Genomic DNA, 20,607 nt, shown 5'->3' on the forward strand with positions numbered 1-20,607 from the left:
AGAAGCACCTGGCTCCTGGTTTCCGATCGTCGCAGAGCGCTGGACATGGCGGCCATTTAGGGGGTGAACCAATGGAAGGAAGACCTTTCTCTCTGTCTCTCTCTGTCTCTCTCTCTCTCTCAATCTCTGTCTAACTCTGCCTGTCAAAAAAAAAAAAAAAAAACTAAAAGAAGTCATATGGTGATTGGAAAGTGGAGAAACATTTCAAGTGACTACTGATATTGTTTCAAAGAGTATGTCTTGATCAAAATGAAGGACCATGAGTTATAGGCATGGGTGAATATCTCTACTGTATCCCCAAGTAGAGTTTGACTTAGAACTTGTATACTGTAGACTCTCCACAAAAATAGAAAGGGCAGATGATAAATAGCTCCTCTAAAGTCACAGCTCACCTCTCCCAAATGCCTGATCTGTGGTCTACTGAAAGTATTAAGGCCATCAGATGGCTCCAACCTATTTATCTCTTTAACCTCAATCATCTCCCACTGAAGCCTGTGGCATGTACTTCTGGGACTCATGGAGATATGGTTAATATCTCCTGCCTGAAGGGACTCCTCTTGACCCTAAGTCAAGGTGACTTGATCCAGCCCAACCACGTGAGTTTCTTGTGCTACAGTGACTTGGCAGCAAACTTGCTCTGCTGATGATCTTGTTCTTCCTGTAAACTTCAGCCCTCGTTATGGAGTTCTCTCTTCTGTTTTATGTTTAGTCTCTTTGTATTTGTTTAGGGGGATTTTTAAATTTTTTTTGATCATTGCTTTTGTGTTTTCTTTTTTAAAAACTAAGTCCCTGCCTTCTGCTAGTCCAGTAGTTGGTTCCTTGCCTATTTTTAATTCCCCAGCTCCTTTGATATTTGAATTACAACTTGCCCAAAACCTAGTTCTCATGGCCATGTCTTTACTCCTTTTAACAGATTGGTGCCTGAATAAGCAGTCAGAGATTGAAGAGTCCTTGGGTACTCCTTTTACTGTGGCCTACATGAAGGCCTTGCACCTGCCAGGCACAAAAGAGCACAGAACATTGCAGGGAGCACGACAGAGCCCCTGCCTTCATGGGAAAGCAGACAATCAAGCAAATATGCAAACATGATTCCAGGTGATGCATATTATGAAAAAATGTACATGCTCCATGCATACTGACCTGCTGTTATGTGCCTTCTTCCTATGTCTGCCAATGAGAACGTTCCTGCATGTTCCCCCTGGATAAAACAGTTCCCATTAAGAATCTCGGTAGAATCTGAAGTAAGAGTTTGGCAGTGTAAAAACAATGACTCATCTCATTAATACTGGCTGGAGATCCTTGAGCAATTTGGGATCTCCCCTTGCACATGATCACAGGAATCTTTTCTTGGTTGGGAAGCCCCGGGCTCCACACGTGCAACTCATAGGACTTCCTTATTTTCATCTTCCTTGTGACTGGGAGCTATTTGAAAAGAAAAAAATAGATGGGTATTTATAGACTCTAATGGAAAGGCGTGGACAAAGCACAAGTCAGCAATAAATGTAGCTTTTTAAAAAAGGTTTTTGAATAGTTAATTCAAGTGCCCAAATTAAAAGTCAAAAGTTATACAAAGGTGTAGAGTTAGAGGCAGATCTCTCTTCCACCTCTTTCTTTCCAATTATCCAGTTACCCTTCACAGAGATAACCAGTATGAACAGTTTCTTGTGTGTCAACCAGAGATGTGGATATATAAGCAAACACAGAAATTTTCTTTGGTACAAATGTTAGCATGCAATATATGAGGTCTTCAAAAAAGTTTATAGAAAATGTCTATGAAATAACTATGCATAAATTTCAAAAATTTTATATCCAAATAAATATCCTTTAATTCCATTTTTAATAAATTCTTAAAAATCCTCTCATCCAGTGGTCTTCACCTTTCTGTATCAGTAAACAACACATCCTAGAGTTTATTTCATACATATAGACCATTCTATAGCTGGGAATGACATAAAAATGTATGGTGATGCTGCAGTTTATTTAAACTGCCCCCTATTAATGGACACTTAGGATGGTGATGACGATTCTATATTTTTGCCTTTGCAAATGATGCTACAATTAATATTCCTGCAATACAGACTTTTAACAGAGACGTACTCTAACCTGAAAGCACTATAAATCCATTGCTGAGTATCTCAACTTTGTATAATTCCTTCTAAAACAACAAAGGCTTGGAGAGATGAAGAGGCTGCTTTAGTGCACTTGAAATCCCACACTGAAACAAAAATCTTAAAACTTCTGGACCAGTTGAACTGCATTGGAATTGATAGAGTCCTTTCAGAGATGACAAAGAGGTCACCTTACATACATTTTTTTTCTATATTAAGTGTGCATTGTTTTCAAAATCCCTCCACTCGCGTAACACGGTGAAAGTAGAACACCCATGCTGCGTGGTTGAGACAGAAAAGCCGGCACATGACTGTCTGACACTCGCAGGTTGCTACTCTTCTGGCTGTGTGGTAGCTTTTTCTGTTGGCCTCCCACAAGCACTGGGAGGAAAAGGAAGAGTCATACGTGTGGTCACGCTTCTGAAGAAAGAAGCCCTGAGACTGGTCAACAGCCTCTATCTCATGCTCCCTAGTTTCCTTTCCCTAAGAACTCAGTCTTAAAGAGCAACTCTGGCCAGTCATTGCAGCAAATGGGCTTGAATGTGTTCAGCCTTCTGTTTCTGCCTTACACAGATAGTGCTTAGTAAATGGCCCTGGAGGGTAACGATGTTTAATGAACCTGGACATTCCATGGTTCGTTACAGTTAACCAGAACTTTTCAAGAAGACATAGAAGAAGCCGTGGGCAGTCACTGGGAGAAGTGCGTGTGAAGCTCTCCAATCAGAGGAAACCAACTGGAGATGAAGGTGCCCTGAGCAAACAGATGACCTTACTTCAACTAATGTAAGTGTTTTGCCAGAAATGGAAGAGGAATGAGACATGAAAATAGGAGAAATAACTGTCTTTCAACCCCAAGAATAACCATTAGGTCCACACATTTCCCCTGAGAAATCCTAAGAACACCACTGTACTGATCTAGAAGCCATTTGCCAGGGGTCTGTGCCAGCATGGAACCTGACGCTGACATGTTGAAGCCCCTAGAAGTCTTGACAAGGTGGCTGGGTGATTGAAAGTTCCACTCTAAGGCAGCCACAGTGGGGTGTGGTGGGCATTGGAAACTACCTTTTATGGCCCAGATGTGAACCTAAGTGTGTGGGAGTCTGCCTGGGAGTTAGAAGTTAGAAAGCAGAAGGCTTCCTTTGCAGCTGTTCTGCTCCCAGGTGTCCTCTCTAGCCCATTGCTTTTAACTAGTGAGGTTGCCCCCAGGACTTAGCCTAAGACAGAGCTATGACCACTCAAGGTCTTTAATTACATGCAAGTCACAAGTCAAGGTCCAGACTCAGTTTTGTAACTAAAATAGAATTTAAGGTCATCCAGAAAAGCAAAGACACTGTGGCAAAAAATGACCTAAATGAAAGATCTCCATGAGTGAGATCCCAGTGGAAAGAAAGGGCCATCAAAGAGGAAGGTACCTTTCTCTGAAGGGAGGAGAGAACTTCCACTTTGATTATGGCCTTGTCTAAATAAGGTTAGAGTTGTGAACTCAAGAGGCTTCCATAGCCTTGGCAGCTCATGACAAGAGCCTCGGGTGATTACTGACATCATAAACAAGAGTGTCAGTTGTTAAATCAACAACAGGAGTCACTGTGCACTTGCTCCCCATGTGGAACTTCTGTCCTTAATGTGTTGTACGATGAGAATTAACTGTAAAACTAGTCTTCAAACAGTACTTTATATTTTGTGTGTCTGTGTGGGTGCAAACTGTTGAAATCTTCACTCTCGTATATAGTTGATCTTCTTTATATAAAGATAATTAAAAAATGAATCTTAATGAAAAATGGGATGGGAGAGGGAGTAGATGGGATGTTTTGCAGGTGGGAGGGTGGTTGTGGGGGGAAGAACCACTATAATCCAAAAGTTGTACTAAAGAAATTTATATTTATTAAATAAAAATTTTCTATTAAAAAAGGTCATCCAGAATTGGTAATCCCCCAATTTGTGCCATATTTGCCTAGGGCCTATTTTGAAGCTTTCCTATCAGAAATTCACTACTTGATCCTTAGTTTCACCATTTGCAAAATAAAAAGGAGGGTCAAACTAAATTGCCTCTGGGTTTGTTTATATTGTCCCAACATTCCCTGAACCCATGAAAGTTTCTTCCTATATTGTGGTCCAAATTTCCCTGGCACCTTGTGTTTGTTTATGCTGTCAGTTCCACAGAAAAATCTTTCCTTATCTGCTCCACCTATCAAAATGCTATTCATCCATCACAATCCGGCTCAAATTCCCCCTTCTGCAAATGCAGACTCATCTTCTATGTAAGTCTCCCAACCACTCCACCCTAAAGTGTTTCCTCTGTCTTCTGATACTTTATGACATTAGCCATGGCATCTATCTGACATGCATATTTTGTCTTTTAACTTTTGTGTTTTTTTTTTTTTATTTTTGACAGGCAAACTTTTGTGTTTTTATCTTCCCAACTTAATAGGAAGGCTACCAAAGGCAGTTACTGTATGATATTTATATAATGGGCACTGCCGACATTTTAGTCCTTGCACTCTCTGTTACTGACTGACTGTAATCTCGGTGTCAGTTTGCTCAACCGTTGAATGGAAATAGTGGTGGGTCTTCCCTCATAGGAGTTTTGTGGGCATTATATAACACAGACAACCGGCTTGGAATAGTATCTAGAACCTGGCAAGCACTCATTAAATGTTAGCTATTGTAACAATTACTCATCACTAGCAGAGTGCCCTGATCTTTAACAGTGCTTGATCAATATTGAATGGAATTTAGCTGAGTCAGTGCGAGAGGTAGACGGTGTGGGCAGTATGAGTTTATCATGGACTAGGGAACTTCCTGGCATCACTAAAATCATGCCACAGATGCTGTCATCTATTGTCCCCAGCCAGCCAGACTCAAAGTTGTTGCCACTAATCCTGTTCCAGAGACTTCTGAAGGTTTGGCCCAGTACACAGGAGCTGCTTGTTCAGAATATCCTTCTAGGTGGTACTAAAAACTGTGAGCCAGGGAAGCCAGCCTACTTGTCTTCAAGTTTCTTTAAAAGGTCCCCAACTGGTCTAGTGAAGTAGAAAGCCGACTCAGGAAGCCTCTCTCTTTTCCTATCACAGGCAGATTCAGGATCCTCCAGGATCCTGTGCTTAGCTGGGACCCCATCATCAATAGCTAAAGAGCTGCAGATGCTGTCCAAAGAAGTGGGACATCTGTGCTACTCAGCTGAGCCACATAGGCAGATTTTTTTGGTAGAGAACCTTAAACTGGAAACTATGAACTTGAAGCCCCAATAAGCACCATGAATATCACTGCCGTTAAGAAGTCCAAGCAAAATTCAGCAGATCTAGGCTTAAACCATATGTGCCTATTGCAAACAATTCAGAGGCAAGAAATTATCTTATTAAAGGTGAAAAGGTTGATCACGGGCATGCACCTTGCTCCAGGGAAACAAATATGTGCTTTGTGTGTGACATATCTGGATCCTTCACATTCAAGCTGTGCAGTTGCCAGAAATTTTTCTTTTTTAAGATTTATTTTATTTATTTAAAAGACAGAGTTACAGAGAGAGGTAGAGACAGAGAGAGAGGCCTTCCATCTGCTGGTTCACTCCCCAGATGGCCGTAATGGCCAGAGCTGAGCCAATCCGAAGCCAGGAGCCAAGAGTTTCTTCTGGGTCTCCCACGTGGGTGCAGGGGCCCAAGGAGCTGGACCATTTTCTACTACTTTGCCAGGCCACAGCAGAGAGCTGAATTGGAAGAGGAACAGCTGGGACTAGAAACAGTGCCCATATGGGATGCTGACGCTTCAGGCCAGGGCGTTAACCTGCTACATCACAGTGCTGGCCCCAGTCAGCAAATTTTCTAACCTCAACTTGCTAAGGGAGAAAGCATTATAATACCCAGCCCACAAGGCTGTAGTGACAATTGAATGGGATAAACGTTTCAAACATGCTACTTGGTCTGTGGCACATGGTAGGGGCACAGTCCATCAGGTGTCTTTCCCTCTTAGCTGCAGAAGCAAATGCATCCGTCCAAGGCTAGGAGTGAGGACAGGAAGGTGAGTAAGAGTATTTGAACGTTTCTGAAATTTGACCTAGGTTGTGCTGTACAATTCAGTGAAGCAGAGAGGCTCTCCGACCTCAGTGCTTTTCCAACTTGTAACTCAGGCGTCCACCTCAGCCCAGAGGGCTTGCTTCCTCCCCCACCTCTTTAGAGAGATCTGGATTTTTCCAAGGATTAACGTGATTGCCGTTTGCAACAGGACCAATTTGCTCGCCAAAAGAAGTCCTTTCCCTGGGTGAAATTCTCAACCCTTCGATTTGTTTCAATACCCTTAACTGGTGTTGTTCATGCAGGGTGTGGTTCTCCCTCATTACGGAATGTTGGATAATAAGAAAACAACTACGGGAACCATGCCCCGAGAAGGACCGTCGATTTCCCTGACCGCCCTGGGCACGAGCCCTGTTTCTGCGAGGGGGAGTAGGAGGTGGCGAGGGGAGAGGCGCCCTGCGGGACCGGAATGGGGGAGCCGCGAGGGAATGTCGGGACCCCAGGGTAGGGCCGGGAATGGGAATGGGCGCGAGGGGAGGAGGCGCGGCAACCTCGGGCAGCCCCGGCGGCTGGGCTGGGTCGCGCCCGACAGGTTCCAGCAGCTCCCCTCACCCCTCTCCACGCCTCCCGGGTTTTCCCCTTGGCTCGGGGTTTCCTGTTTCAGTTCTCGGCGATCTCCAGCAGCAGGTGCTGGTTTGCCAACCTCTTCTCCAGAGGCGGCGAAGGAGGAGAAGGAAAGGAGAGAAGGGGAGGAGGAGGAAGCGGCGCGGCGGCGGTTGCAGGCGGGCGGGCGAGGAGCGAGGCAGCGGGCGGCAGAGCCAGGTTCGCTCTCGCCCGCCGAGCAGCGGCGCGGGCGGCGGGCAGAGCCGAGGGGCCCGGTCGTGCCGGGGCGGCCGGCGGGCCGGGCTGGCGAGCAGCATGGGGGAGCCTCCCGCTTGCCCCGCGCCCTAGCGGCGGCCGCGGCGGCCCAGGGCTGAGGCGAGAGGCGGCCGCCTACCGGAGGGCCCCGGGGCTGCCCCGGCTTCCAGGGCATGCTGTGATGGCTGCTGAGAAGAGGCTGCAAGTAGGTTGAGCAACAGATCCGTGTGCGCGCGCGTTGGGGGGTGTGAGTTGTGCAAGCCCGGGGAGGAGGGCGCCGGGGCCGCGGCCCGCGGGGAAGGGCGGGCGGGCGGGCGCGGCTCGGCGCGGCGAGGGCCGAGGTGGCCGCGGTCGCCGCGGGCCCCGGCGCCGGCTCGCCGCTTCCTCGCGGGGTTGGTCATGCCGGGCAGCGGCTCCAAGGTTTGTTCCCGGGAAGGGGGTAGCGGGGCGGCGAGCGCGGTCCCGAGGGAGCCGGGCGGAGGGAGGGGTCGGAGTCCGGGCCAGGGCCGGGGCCGGGGCGGCCGCGCCGGGTGCTCTCCAGGCCCGAGCGGGTCGGGGCTCCCGGAGGTGGGGTCACGGCGCTCGTTCCCCTCCGGCGGTGCGGAGCGGAGAGCCCAGCGCATCCCAGCGGCGGGCAGCGCCGTCCCCGCCGGGATTTCGGGCGAGGTGAGGCCGGTGTCCCCGGCCCCGCGGCCTAGGGCACCGTCCACTGCCACCCGCCGGGGGGCACGGCCGCCGACACGGAGGCGGGCTCGGGCGCCCCCGATGGAAGCGGACCCGCAGCTCCGCTTCTGCGACTCTGGCCCTGGGCGCTGTCGTGGGGTCGGGGTGGCCGGGTCGGACCTCTCGGATCCAGCCCCGGCCGCTAGCTTTATTACCACCCCTCCATCCAAACCGCCGCCGCTCTCCTGGCCGGTCCTAACGAACAGCCCTCACCCCTTCCAGGCCATTCCTTCCCACCCTGGCCCTGACCCCTCAGCCTCCGGCCCGGTCTCCCTTTTCTCAGAGCGCGGCCAGTTCCCATTCTGAACTCCCTACAAAGAGGTATTGCACATGTAACTTGGAGAGATGAAATCTCACTTTTCTTCCTTAAGCTGTTTTCTCTTTGACCCCCTTGAAGTCGTGGACCAGAGCGCTACCTTCCAGCTGCTTGCTTATGCTAGCTGGGGTCTCTTGACATGTGGGCATCCGCTGACAATGCCGGTTTGTGCTGGGAGTTTTGTGATAAAGAGGTGAAATCTAAGCCAGAACCAGGGAAAGTTTTCCTATTGGTTGCAAGCCTGTGTTGCAGTATCTCCAGGCCCACCAGGCTCTTAGTGATTCAGATGCCTTTTTTTTTTTTTTAAGCATCTTAGAATAGATACGGAGTTTCTTGGGCCTAAATACTGTATTACTTAGAAATTTGGGAAAGTTGTTAGGTTGGTTCCTCATTTTCTAAAGCTGTGCCTCACATTTTTCTGGACTTTCCAAGAACCATAAGGTGTCACCAAGGCAGTATACGGACACATATTAAATATGTTCTTGGGTTAGAGGGTATGACTCTCATTTAATCACATATATCCCATTATTTTTAGTAGTAATTTCTTAATTGTACTGTTCTTTGGTATTTGAAGATATATATATATATAATAGCTTCACCAAAGATTTACAAAAATATTTTTAAAGATATTTATTTATTTGAAAGGCAGTATTACAGAGAGAGAGAGAGAGAGAGAGAGATCTTCCATGCACTGGTTCAATCCCCAAGTGGCTGCAACAACCAGGGCTGAGCCAAGGCAAAGCCAGGAGCCAGAGCTTCTTCCAGGTCTCCCACATGGGTGCAGGGCCCAAGGACTTGGGCCATCCTCTGCTGCTTTCCTAGGCTCATTAGCAGGGAGCTAGATCAGAAGTGGAGCAGCTGAGGCTGGAACTGGAGCCCATGTGGGATGCATTTTACAAAATTAATCCTTGTGATAAGCTCAGGAAGATGCCTATTTCAGACTTGCCACAGTGTTCACCTGTTTTCTTCCTTTTTGGTGGCCTTATATTAAGTTACCTAAGTCTTTCTATTTGAAGATACCATAAAAATACCAGAATAGTCGACCAAATATCTATAATTAAAAATATTTGAGTATTTTTACTTAAAAAATGGGTTTTACTTTCAAAGTAAGTTACAGTTACATTTCTAGCATCTGGTCATAATAAAAATATTTAGCAAACATAATAAAATACAATATAAAACAACAACCAAAAAAGATTCAAAAATTTTTTAGCCTCTTTAATAGCCCAATGCAACTATTTTAACATAGTGGGAAATATTGAAGGATTGGAAACAGAAACTTGGAATGTTTTATGCCGATGGGAGTTTTTATTAGTCACTTCCTTTTACTAAATTTTTGTTTTAATTACCAGAGTAATAAAAATATCCTATTTTTATACTGCAGGCATCTCTGGGGCTGTTTTTTCATGGGTTACATCTGCTAAATTGGACCCCAAGTAGTTAATAGAAATTATCTTTAAAATGTTTTTCTCATTCTACTTCATTCTAGGAAACCATAGTGTAAAGGGGTTGCTCTCATTTTATCCATTTTTAGTGTCTTTCATTGTTTTGTATATAAATTCATAAGAATTCTTTTATTCTAATTTGATAGCAGTTTTAAAGAAACGAAATATAAGTAGGGAATTTTTAAAAAAATCTTTAATGTTGGGATGTAGGATTAATTATTAACTAACCTGCTGTTATTGTTCATTTGAAACCTACATTTCTCTTCCTCCAGCAAATAATTATTGAGTAGCAATCTAGGTTCCTTGTAAGACCCTGACCTTGATGCTAAGTGGAGACTTATTTGCATGGACAGATAAGTCCAAAATTCAGACACTAGGGAAGGACTCAAGGTAGCATCCAGGGACAGGCATTTGGCTCAGCAATTAAGATCCATATCTGCATGCCTGATTTGAATTCCAGCTCCACTTTGGACCCCGCTTCCTGGAAATGCATTCTCTAGGAGGCAGCAGCAGCAGATGGCTGAAGTCCTTAGGCCCCTGTCACCCATGTAAATGACCCAGATTGAGTTCCCAGCTCCTGGCTTTGGCCTGGCCCAGCCCCAGGCCAAATGCAGGCATTTGGGAAGTGATGGATGGAGGATATCTCTCCATCTGTCTTTCAAATAAAATGAAAATAAGTAAATTAAAAAAAAATTAAGGTAGGATGCAGGTAGGCAGAGTTGGGGGGCAGTCATTTCTAGGTGAGAGTATGAGACAAGGAACCATGGCAAGAAAACAGGAATGAGTGGAACAGTATTTGGGTTATGTAACGGATGATGAGGGATTTTGGATGATTAAGGTAGCAAGTAAAGTTTTAGGATATAGTTTTTATTAGAAAGAGAAATATTAAATAAGATTGTAAGTGAATAATAAAAATCATGATTCCAAACTTTAAAATATTGAGATTCTGAGATTGAATCTCAAATCTATCAAATATTCTAAGAAAGCTGCTTGTGTTTCAACTGCTAATATGCCCCTTGGGCCTTCAACATTGGTCCCGCAATTGGTGATGGCAGAGGGAGAGTTCCAGCTTAGTTAGGATAAGTCTTTGTTAGATGCTAAGGTTTCTGTAATCTCATACATGTTAATAGATTCTTCTGTTATCAGTTTAAATGATACAATAGAATCATTTTTTTCTTAAGAGTTTATTTCTACAGAAGAGATTTCACTGTCCTGTGTACTTAGAAATCTACTGTCTATGAAACTTTGTATTCCACCTTCCCATTCCCATTTAACATGCATTAAGGATTTTCTTATGACATTAAAAATATTTCAAATACTTTTTCATGACAATGTTACTTAATAATTTCCTACATCATTTAGACTTGTTTCTTCTCAGTGTTTTAATGTCATAATGCATTCATTAAACATTCAGCAAAAAATTTTTCTCTGCATTTATATATTTAGGATGGATTCCTAGAAGTAATGATCAGAGAGAAGCTTTAAAGTTTTTGATGGCTAAAAACTTTTTCAAAAAAGTTTTGATATGCTCACCATTAGCAAAGAGCATCCTGATTTCATCCCATGTTTAATTCATTTTTAAACTCTTTGATAATTTGATGAGCTTTAATATCTAATTTTAATGTTAACTTTTATATTTATATTTTAAATTATGAAGTTGTACAAGTTGATTAAGAAGAAGTGAAACCTAGATAAAATTAAAGCCATCTGAAATCTCCTGACTTGCATATTAGATGATTGTTTATTGTTTCTTCATTTCTTCTGTTTTCTGTCTCTGCTCTTTATAAAATAGAGAAAAACTACCTAGTGCATACATTTGTCATAGGATTAATTGATAATACTGACTGTTGATCGTACCTCATGCTTTGCTTAGGTGTGTTTGTTTTATCTTGTTAGCAGTCTTCAGGCTCACTGAGGGAGGGCAAGGACTGTGGTCCACATGGTTTTATCCTGATTCTTCTCCATGGTTTGGCACATGGTAGATATTTCATGAATATATTTTTAATATTACATGTCATGTAGTACTTAAATCTGCTAATGGTGGAAAAGATCAGAAGCAAGTAAAGGGGTCTGAGATGAGTCATAATTCTTGGGGTGGGCACTGTGGCACTAGTGGGCTGAGCCACGGCTGGATGCCCACATCCCATCATGGAGTGCCCGTCAGAGTCTTGGCTACTCCACTACTTGCTAATGCATTCTGGGAGGCAGCATATGATGGTTCAAGTGCTTAGGCCTCTGCCACCCATGTGGGAAAACCCAGATGGAGTTTCTGGCTTCAGTCAAGTCTATAATTTCACTTATTTTGGAAAATAAAAGCTAACATACTGGACGTTATGTCAATGTCAGGCTTAAGGACTTTACATGTACTTTCTAATTTAGCTTGACAACAACTGTATAAGGCTTTTATTATTGTTTTGCTTGACTGATGCTGGAGAGGTGAAGTTGGCCAAGGTTACTGATATTTCTGATGTATTCTGAATAGCGGTACCTGTTAAGCTTGTTTGTTTTAGATTAGGAGTAGAGCAGCAGAATAAATTATTTATATAGATTCTTTTTTTATTTAGAGGTACATAGTTCTTTATTTGAAAGACAGTTACAAAGAGAGGTAAAGAGAGAGAGAAAGTCTTCCATCCGTTGATTGACTCTCCAAATTGCTACAACAGCTAGAGCTGAGCTGATCCAAAGCCAGGAGCCAGGCACTTCTTCCGGGTCTCCCACATGGGTGCAGGGCCCCAAGGACTTGAGCAATCCTTCACTGCTTTCCCGGGCGCATTAGCAGGGAGCTGGATCAGAAGTGGAGCAGAACCAGCACCCATATGGGTTGCCGGTGCTTCACACCGGTGATTTAACCTGCTGTGCCACAGTGCCAGCCCCTATATTGATTTTTATCAATGATTTTATAGTTCTCTGCTTGACGATATTGTTACCCCTTCCCTCTAATTTGCTGAGGTACCTGCTGTAAGACTGGATTACAACATGCTATCATGTCTAAAATAAAAGTTTTAGGTAGAAAAGAAACTCAGGTAGTCTGGATCGAAGAACTAAAATTTGTACTGTCTTGAGAAGGAGGTAGAGTGTCTGAGATCAGCTAGACCTGGAATTTGAACACTGGCTTTCCCATTTTCTGGTTGTGACCCTACATAAGTCTCTCAGTTTCTCTTTGCTTTCTAATCTGTCAAACACTATCTACTGATTCAAGATAACAAATGTAAAAGTGCTTGACACAAAGAAGGCATTCAAAATTGTGAAAGGATTTAGCCGTATCCATATTTATGTTTTGTTTTTCTGTTTATCCCCTGGGTCTCAGTTGTATTCTGATTAATTGGAATTCCTACATTTAAGATTTCTGTAAAATCATTTACTTTTATTGCTTCTAATACGTCAGTTTATATTTTAAGATTTTCAAAGGGCTTTCAAATCTTTATGTCTTTTAGGGTGAAGCTAAAATTAGCTTTTGTTCTTTGTTCTTAGTCATCTGTGCTCATTTCCTATTCAAAATTATGTGGGCTTACTTTTATCCCTATTCTGTGATTTAGTCTGTTTCAAATCTTGGCTTTTACTTTCCAATTTATTTTTATCATTTTGTACACTTGGGAACAGTGTCCCTGTGTAATTAAGCTATCTGCTCATTGTTGACTTAACACTTTTAAAAAAATCTTTGTCATCATTTTCTCTGATGGCCCCATTGAATTGGTGATCTTATGTATTAGATATTATCTGGAATGCTTCTATAATTTTAAATGACTAGTACAGATCTAAAAGACTTAAAATGTGCAGTAAATGATCTATTTAGGTAAAGTACATTTTATTTTTTTCCTTTTAAGATTTATTTTATTGATTTGAAAGTCAGAGTTACAGAGAGAGAGGGAGAGACAGTAGAGAGAGGTCTTCCATCTACTGGTTTATTCCCCAAATGGCCACAACAGCCAGCCCAGCCTGGACCAGGGTGAACCCAGGGTTCTCTCAACTGGGTGCAAGAGCCCAAGCATTTGGGCCTTCCTCTGCTGCTTTTCCCATGCACATTACTGGGGAGCTGGATTAGAAGTGGAGCAGCTAAGACATGAACTGGTGTCCATAAGGGATGCCATCATCAGAGGAGGTTGCTTAATCCAGTATGCCACAATGCTGGTCCCATTATTTCTGTTTACTAAGAAAAGTGATTTAAGTAAGATAAAAATTGTGGGCATAAACAATGTAAAATAAAATCAGCAGTGCCATGCATTGTAAAAATGGATTTCAATGGAGAAACTGCATTTTGATTATTTTGAGTACTTCAATTTGATTTTTAAAATTAAATTCTGAGTTTAATATTTAAATATATTTTATCACATTTGTAAATATAGACAAGATGTAAAATGGTTGTGAAAATCATCTATAATTCTTACTTAGAGATAATTTTTATATCCTTGTTTTATTTTTTAACCTTTTTATAATTTTAAAAAATTTATTTGAAAAACTGGAAAATAAACAAAGGGAGACCCACCTGCTGGTTCACTTCCTAAATGGCCACAGTGGCTGGAATTGGGCCCATGGAAAGCCAGGAGCTGGCAGTTCAATCCAGGTTGGCCATGTGAGTAGCTAGAACCCAATTATTTGAGCCATCACTGCTGCCTCCTAGGGACTACTTGAGCAGAAAACTGGAATCAGCAGCCAGAGCCAGGAATCAAACCCAAGCAGCTTAACTGCTAGGCTAAATGCCTTCCACTCTTTGCTTTTATTTTTAAGTCGTTTAATCCATATAACATAACCTTTTTAAAAAGTACAGGTTTGGGGCCGGCGCTGTGGCATAGCAGGTAAAGCCGCTGCCTGCAGTGCTGGCATCCCACATGGGTGCCAGTTTGAGTCCGGCTGCTCCACCTCTGATCCAGCTCTCTGCTGTGGCCTGGGACAGCAGATGGTCCAAGTGCCTGGGCCCTTGCCCAGCATGGGAGACCCATGGCTTCAGATCAGCGCAGCTCTGGCCGTTGCGGCCATTTGGGGAGTGAACCAGCAGATGAAGACCTCTCTCTCTCTTTCTCTCTCCTCCCTCCTTGCCTCTCCTCTCTCTATGTAACTCTGACTTTCAAATAAATAAATAAATCTTTTTTAAAAAAGAACAGGTTACTTTAGAATTCACGGGGAAATGGAATTGAAAGTTTATTTTGTTGCAAAAATTTTTGAAACCTAGGCATAGTTTTTTCATAATACAGATTTTCCATCAACTTTTAAAAAGGATTCCTCATGTGCTTGTGTAGTTTGTTTCTTTTTCCTTCTTTTCTGTTTTATTTTTATTTTATCTTTTTGTTTCTTTTCACTGAATATCTTATAGTAGTTCTTCTCTGTCATTGAATATCCTTTTAGGAGATCATTTTTATTGGCTGAATGTCATTTAGTATGTTCAAGTGCTATAACTTAATCAAGGTTATGTTGTTAGATATTTAGATTGTAACCAATTTTTTCTTTTTTCTCATTGTAATAAGTCACAGTGAGATAAATGTGTAAGTAGGTCAGTGTCCACATTGATATTTTTAACATATTCCAGGTGTAATCATGCAAATTGTCCTCTAGAAATGTTGCACCAGTTTATAGACATAGCAGTGGTGCATGAATGTCCGTCTCTCTGCACCTCCCACTGTTTCCCCACGCTGCCTGTGTTTGCTAATTTGATAGACGAGAATAGTCATAATAGTGCTGACAATCTGCTTTTGTAGAGTAATGAAGACTGAGTCTGAGTTCCTGTTGGCACACTAACTGGTTATGTATGTGATGTTACACAGATTTCTTATTAATTTCCCTAAGCACCAGCTTTTTTTTTGGCTGTAAAATTACATGAAATAAGATTTTTCATTGTAATATCATGACTGGAAATTAAGTGATAATGTGTGTGGCTGAACCTAAATCCTTGGGCCCTTTATTGGAGCACAATTTCCCTTGTTATATAAACATTGAGCATCCTTAATCCAAAATCCAAAAAACCCCAAAATCTGAAGTTTTTTGAAGTCAACATTCCACTGAAACTAGGAGATTCCACACCATGAAGTTTTGTTTGATGCACAAAAATCATTTAAAATATTGTATAAAAGTGCCTGCAGACTATGTACATTAGGCATATATGAAATATACATTATTTTGTGTTTGAACTTGGGTCCTATCCCCAGGATATCCCATGATGTATGTGCAAACATTCCGAATAAAAAATCAGAAACACTTCTGGACTCAAGCATTTTAGGTAAGGGTATCTCAGCCTGTACCAAGTTTTATACCTCGTAGTAGCTGGTAAAAAAGAAAGTTGTTCATTTTTATATACCATTTGAGTACCCATTGAACATTTTTACGTACTGGTAGATACATTTTAGGGCCTAGAACCAACATTTTTTCAGTTGATTCTCTTGATTTTTGGGAAGTAATGCCCTAATATCTGTTTTCCCCCCAGTATTTCAATTGTATCTTTTTTTTTTTCCCTTGTTGTATTACAGTGGCTAAAATCAAAGAACAGTATTGATTAATAGGCATATAGGGCTTATTTCTAATTTTACTGGGCTTTCATTTTGGTATTTTGCTTTTTAAAATGCTGGTGACTGTTTTTAAACACAGGTGTCCTGTGCTTATATATGCATATTATGAAAATTGTTGTAAGAGTTAAATGTGAGAGACATAAAAATAGACTTGCATGTTAAAAGGGGAATCCCTGAAATGATTACATCTCTAAATATCTTTTAAGAAACGTCTTCAATATATTTTCAGTATTGAGACATAATCTCTTCCTTTTTTCTTGAACATGCAGTCCATCAGCATAAATCCAGGAAAATTGAAATCTTACTGATTTCAGCCCACCTACTAGTTCTGTTGTTATCTCAGCATTCTACATTTTGAGGCCTATTTTTTTATAGTTGTCCACTTGTTACATCATACCTTAAAATATGAGTAATAGTAAAGGAAATTTGTGCTCCCCGGAACAAAACCCTTCAAATGAAGTAGCAGGATTGTTGTTCCTGTACCCTCCTTACCCACGCCCTTAGGCATCTTTGCAAAGCACCATTTCCTGCCCCTCAAAAAGACTCACATAATTTATAAACTCCAAAGAGAAGTGCCACTGAATTTTCCAGAGGTTAGCAGGCAATGCATTGTGACATTGTGATGTTATGATTAAATAATTTTTGCACTGAACTCACAGTTTACCGTGTTGAAAAGTGATTCGGTATAGCAACATAGATACTACATGAAAATATGGCAGTCACAAATCCGGAGAGTGTCTTTCTCCACTAAGGTTACTAACATTTTGCTTACTCTTGTCTTTCTTCTACACTATTCCAAAATGAATCCAGCCAACATTATATTCTAAACTACCATCTGCATGCTGAGACCTACTGTATTTATGTCTGCAATCCTGAGTTTCACTCACTACTGACTTGTAGTCAGCTCCACTTAGAGAGCTATTGGTATCTGAAACTAAAATTACCTTCAAGTTTGTTTCTTTCTCAAGTTGAATAAATGTTATCGCCTCATTTTCAGCTGCTCAAATGAAAACTGTAGACACTCTTGATATCTCAGGTCATTTTCCACACTCAAATCTGACACAGCAGCATTTAGTACATGTAATAAGTTGAATTAGCAAGGTTGTTCAAGTTTGGAAAATCTGTTGATATTGAATAAAACCTACCTGGTTAATTCATTATTATAATTTGAGTATGCTAAATAATTTTCTTACATTTTGGGCTTTTAAATCTAATTAAGATTTATCTATACGTCTTCTAAGGGAGGTTAGTGATGTTTTTGTTGGGTTTTGTCAACAGTTGCCCTAGCCTCATAAACTAGCTGGAATGCCTTCCGTCTTCTTCAGCACCCTAGAATAATCTAAATAAAATGAGAGTTGCTGGAAGCTTTGAGATTTTGCTAGAACACATCATAGAACCTATGGAAGAGAGTCCTTTATCTGGAGGGGAAGAAGCTACATAAATCTTTGAACAAAGTTTTCACTTCTTCCGTGATTGTTCATACTTGCAAGTCTCTTCATAAGTCAGTTTTGATTATAGTTTCTTAATAGTTGGTACAGAGATTTATGCAGAAATGTTACATTTAAAGAACTTTTTCCATTGCACTGAAAACTTACAGTGGAATGTATTTGTAGAGCTCCCAGATCTCTTTGTCAGACTTTTCAGAAACCATTCATTCATTCATTCATTCATTCATCTGTCATTTAGAACCAGCTCTCCTTTTTATTAAGCAGTTTTACTTTTTATTTTTGCTTCCTAATTTGTTTCTGCTTTTGATTTTATTTTTTGTCCACCTTTATTTTGGTTTATTTGCTCAGTTTACTCTTTCCAATATAAATGGTTAATTATTTTGTTTCTTGATTTCTATTAAATGTATTTACAACATAAATTTTTCTTTGATTATCAGTTTGGCCACTTCCTATAGATTATCATTTTATTATCCATTTCTAAATACTCTAAAACGTCTTTTATTAAACTACAGAGTTATTTGGAAAGGAGTTTTAATTTATAGTTACTTTTTTTTTTTTAAGGTTTGTGATTGTTTTTGGCTATCCACCTGCTGCTAAGCTCTCATTTTTATGTGTAATGGTCAGAGTGTGTTTCTACTCTCAAGCTTTGAGATTTTCTTCAGTGCCTGGAAAATCTGGTCTAGTATAAATGTCTGCATCTCATCCTTAAAAATCAAACCACCCAGAGTGAATAGTAATATTATGTGAGCAATTGAAGTAGGTTTTTGTTGTTGTTGTTTAAATACCTGTATACCTTGGAGTTTAGGTATACACATAATCATCATTTAAGACCCATGAATAAGAGTAATAAATCTAATACTTTGGGTTATCAGGCATTGTGTCCCATTCATGTAAGGATAGGCTGTTGTAACTTTCACAATAAACTGACCTCCCAGCTTGTTTTAAAAATATTTAAGTCCTTAAATAGAATCTTCCTGCTGATAGATGTCCCGCCATGGCCCTCATTGTGCTCCCTTCTGTGGGTTTTCTAGAATTGCCTGGGGGTTGGGAGTTGTGGCCTCTCTGCTCTTGTTTCCAGTTTAATAGGGAGTATCTTCTGAGTACTCCCACCCTAACTGTGAGATGGTAAAATTTCATAAATAGAAATGAATTTTTCATGTCCTGGTTATGGTTGGGATGTATAAACTGTTCAAAGTAATAGTGGACTCAACCTTTCTTTTGAATAAGAACATGAGCAGAGCATAATAAGCAACTAAAGCCAAATCCTGATTCCACAAGATAGAAAAGCTTTTCTGTATTTAAAAAAAAAAAAAAATGCTTCAGAGTATGGGTAGTATGTATATCAAGTATGATTGTTTTGAATCAGGAATCAGTTTATAAGAAAAAATGCACAAAGTGCATTTGTGAGCTTGGTTGAGGCAGGGAGTTTTCCTGCTGGCCCGGATGGCTGGGGAGCCTGTGCCTGGTTGGCAGCTGCAGCACAGCTTTGAGACCATTTCATGCTGGGATTGCACCTGAGTGAAGACCTGGCAGGTGCACAAAATACTTTGGAACTCCTGAGTGGCAGCCAGCAGCCAGAATGCTAGTTTGGCAGATGTGCTAATGGCTGCTGATTCTTGGGCCTGAGCAGTCCTCAAAATTACAGGTAGATCATAAGTATTTATTTCCTACTTTGGTAACAAATGAGTCCTTAACTTTTCTGTACATTTTAATAGATTGCATGTATATTTCAGGATATATACCTTATGTAAATGAGACAGTTCTACATGGCTTTATATATGATCAAAATCCTGAAATAATTTTCATTTATAAACCTAAAGTGTATAGACTTCTCATGCTTCCCAATGTGTGATAGCCTTTTGCTCAACTTTTCGTGTTACCTCTTAAAAAAGAGAATCAGAATTAGAAGGTAAAATAAAATGCTCAGTTGCTTATTGTAGAAATACTGGTTCTGAACACTGATTGGTCAGTTAACTGCCAAATCTTTGCTTCCCCAGTAACTTTTGTTTATCAAACCCAATAGGTTGAAAGTTTCTTCCAAGAGAAATGGAGTAAGCTGATTCCATGCCCACTCACATCCTTCTTTCCATGTGGGTGCATATGTGCACCTACACATAAACGCATTAGCGCACAAGCACAGAGGAGGAAAGGTGTGGGATTAAGGAAGGAAAGCCAGAGACCAGAAGTATTCTAAGATTCTTATATTTAACAGCATTTCCTCAATTTTTTAGTTGGAGTAATTGTTTGGTTTATCGGGCTGTCCTTACAAAATCCATTGCACTTACCCCCTTCCTTGAGGGCCTCCCTACTTAGATGTGAAAGTATCTTAACACCCTAACAGATTTTCCCTTGAGGATTTTGATTTTTATGGGGAAAATATCAGAAGGAGCAATCAGGGTGAGAATATTTAGGTTGCCAAGCGCATCTAGGTATCTGAAGTGCTGGAAAGAAAGAAAGAAGGGTTGGTTAGAAAAGGAGGAAGAGCAGGGTTGGCGTAGTGGTAATGGTGTAGCAGATAAAGCCACCACCTGTGGCACTGGCATCCCATATGGGCTCCAGTTAGAGTCCCTGCTGCTCCCATGCCAACCCAGCTCCCTGAGAGGGCAGCGGAGGATGGCCCAAATTGATCTTCTTCCAGAGACCCGGAAGAAGCTGGTCCTGGCTTTGGACCAGCCCAGCTCTGGCTGTTGCAGCCATTTGGCGAGTGAACCAGCAGATGGAAGACCTCTCTGTCTCTCTCTGTCTCTCTGTGTAACTCTGCCTTTCAAATAAATAAATCTTTGAAAAGAAAAGGAGGAACAGCACAGGAAAAGTTGACGTGCTCCTGAGGAAGGCCTTTTCTCTTACCTTCCCCTCTTCACTCTGTCAGTCCTGGCCCACTGGGTCCTGTGGACGCAGGGAAGGACCGAGGAGTTGAGAGTGGTAGGCTGGTTAGTTTTACCGAGAACTACAATATGAAGTCGAGCCAGAGATTGTCTGACGGACACAAGAATGCTATTCTCTCCACCTCACTGGTGTTTCTGCTTTTGGTCTCTGAGTTACTGTGCTCGCGGTTTATCTCAATCATTCATTCACTGATGTGTGTGCACATGTCTCTTTCACATCTCCTGCTCTACTGAATCCATTCTTCTCAAGTTCTTATCCCCCCAACATGGGGAGGGAGAGGCTTTTGAAACAGTTCCTGTCCTACTTTACCACCTGCATAAATATC

At 41.6% G+C, this 20,607-nt stretch overlaps 1 protein-coding gene across 2 annotated transcripts in view; it reads left to right on the forward strand.

The window, feature by feature from the left end:
• The first annotated feature begins 7,085 nt into the window (after nt 1–7,085).
• The window catches only part of ZC3H12C (zinc finger CCCH-type containing 12C), a 74,620-nt gene continuing 61,098 nt past the window's right edge, over nt 7,086–20,607 (forward strand). Inside the window, exon 1 of one of the 2 annotated variants that reach the window (XM_062196970.1) lies at nt 7,086–7,175. In XM_062196970.1, coding sequence (XP_062052954.1) covers nt 7,152–7,175 — 24 coding nt within the window. In that variant the 5' untranslated portion in view covers nt 7,086–7,151. Of the gene's footprint in view, nt 7,176–7,319; nt 7,391–20,607 lie in introns of those variants that run through there. The other variant, XM_062196971.1, reaches the window with a different exon arrangement.

The sequence above is a fragment of the Lepus europaeus genome, chromosome 7 (genome assembly GCF_033115175.1).
Source record: "Lepus europaeus isolate LE1 chromosome 7, mLepTim1.pri, whole genome shotgun sequence".
NCBI lineage: Eukaryota > Metazoa > Chordata > Mammalia > Lagomorpha > Leporidae > Lepus > Lepus europaeus.